This window comes from Olea europaea, unplaced genomic scaffold, assembly GCF_002742605.1.
Source record: "Olea europaea var. sylvestris unplaced genomic scaffold, O_europaea_v1 scaffold31145, whole genome shotgun sequence".
Taxonomy (NCBI): Eukaryota; Viridiplantae; Streptophyta; class Magnoliopsida; order Lamiales; family Oleaceae; genus Olea; species Olea europaea.
Genome location: NW_019249904.1, coordinates 1 through 1,324, shown reverse-complemented (window position 1 = coordinate 1,324; position 1,324 = coordinate 1). Strand labels below are relative to the sequence as shown.

The 1,324-nt window shown below is 37.5% G+C and overlaps 1 protein-coding gene across 1 annotated transcript; it reads left to right on the top strand.

Annotated features, from left to right (window-relative positions):
* The first annotated feature begins 6 nt into the window (after positions 1–6).
* LOC111385290 (calpain-type cysteine protease ADL1-like) lies at positions 7–1,318 on the top strand. Its single transcript, XM_023009673.1, has 2 exons — positions 7–215; positions 377–1,318. Exons 1-2 carry the CDS (start codon positions 22–24, stop codon positions 543–545), a joined length of 363 nt encoding a protein of 120 aa, XP_022865441.1. The 5' UTR covers positions 7–21; the 3' UTR covers positions 546–1,318.
* Positions 1,319–1,324: the final 6 nt, after the last annotated feature.

Below are 1,324 nucleotides of genomic sequence, written 5' to 3'. Positions count from 1 at the left end.
CTGCAATTTTCCCTATTCATAATGCATGAAATGTATCCTGATGTGTATTTAGGTTTTATGTACAAACTTTGCTCATTTCTTCTGCATCTTAGCCTCTGGAGTTATTATTATTATTTATTTATTTTCATATTGAACTTTACTTTCCATGTTAAGCAGTATGGCTTTATAGCTTGGTTGCTGAGCACTTCAGTTGGACTGTTGCTTTCCTTTCTGAGGTATAAAGTTATTATTCTCAGTGTCCTTATAATTGCAAACAAAGTGTTTCACTTATAAATACTCAATATTTCGTTGAGCCACTCTACCTCCCCAGGGAAAAAAGAGTAACTTGACGTGGCAGTGAGATGTAATTGACATTTCTATCTGTAATTTTGTGCAGCAAGTCATCAGTTCTTCTTGGATTATCTTTGACGCTACCTCTCATGGTTGCTTGCCTATCAATTGGTGTTCCCTTATGGATTCGTAATGGTTACCAGTTTTGGCTTTCAAGAGTTGGTAATGCAAGCCATGCAGGAAATCAGGGAATTCTGGGGAGGAAGGAGGTTTGACCTTTAAGCTTTCCGTGCTTGTTTTGTTGTTAGACTGAACGGTGACCCTCACCACTTAATTCATTTTTTCCACTTGCCGTTCCACACAGTAATTTTTGAGGAATCATTTATCTTTTATTTTCATATTTCTTATGTAAGTGCAAGTAGTGAGGGCCTTCATGAAAAATAAGATGGTCATTTGAGGACACAAACTATTTTCTTATGTTGGCTAGTTTGATGGAGGAAACATGCTGAACTTTGCTAACTTGGCACGTCCCTGGACCCTGTATACAGCACAATAACTGTATGCAGAAAATTAATGAAATATTATATTCTGCCTCGCTACCATATTATCTATGGAGTTATCCTTCAATAGATAATTTTAGTAAGATATTGCATCGTGAGTTGTCATTGTTCAGACTTAGAGAGCCGCTGTAAAACCATAGTTGAAATGCAGAATCTCTGTGATTTATTCAATGTTGCTGGAGGATTAGGCATGATGGATGAGTTTTGCCTTGAATGTGCATTTTCTCACTGTATCTTTTGGCCAGGAATCTCTCTCCTTTTCCTGATATTTTTGAATGATCTTTTTCTGTGAAGAGCTGAATAGTATTTCTTCCGTTTTGCATCTACCCAGTTCTTATGCAGCATTCCTACATTGTTTTTAGAAAGGAGAGGGGTGGCGGCAGCTATTGGCGTCTCTGTACTATGTTGTTAGGGAATCTTTTATGTCTTGCAGTTTTCCACTTTCTGTGATCTTTCTTGTGTCTGTGCCAGGGTCATTCTCTCTTATTACATTG

Coding starts and splice junctions, on each gene's coding strand:
- LOC111385290 (XM_023009673.1), top strand. CDS start 22: ATGCATGAAATGTATCCTGATGTGTATTTAGGTTTTATGTACAAACTT. Junction 216..376: donor CTGTTGCTTTCCTTTCTGAG/GTATAAAGTTAT, acceptor AATTTTGTGCAG/CAAGTCATCAGTTCTTCTTG.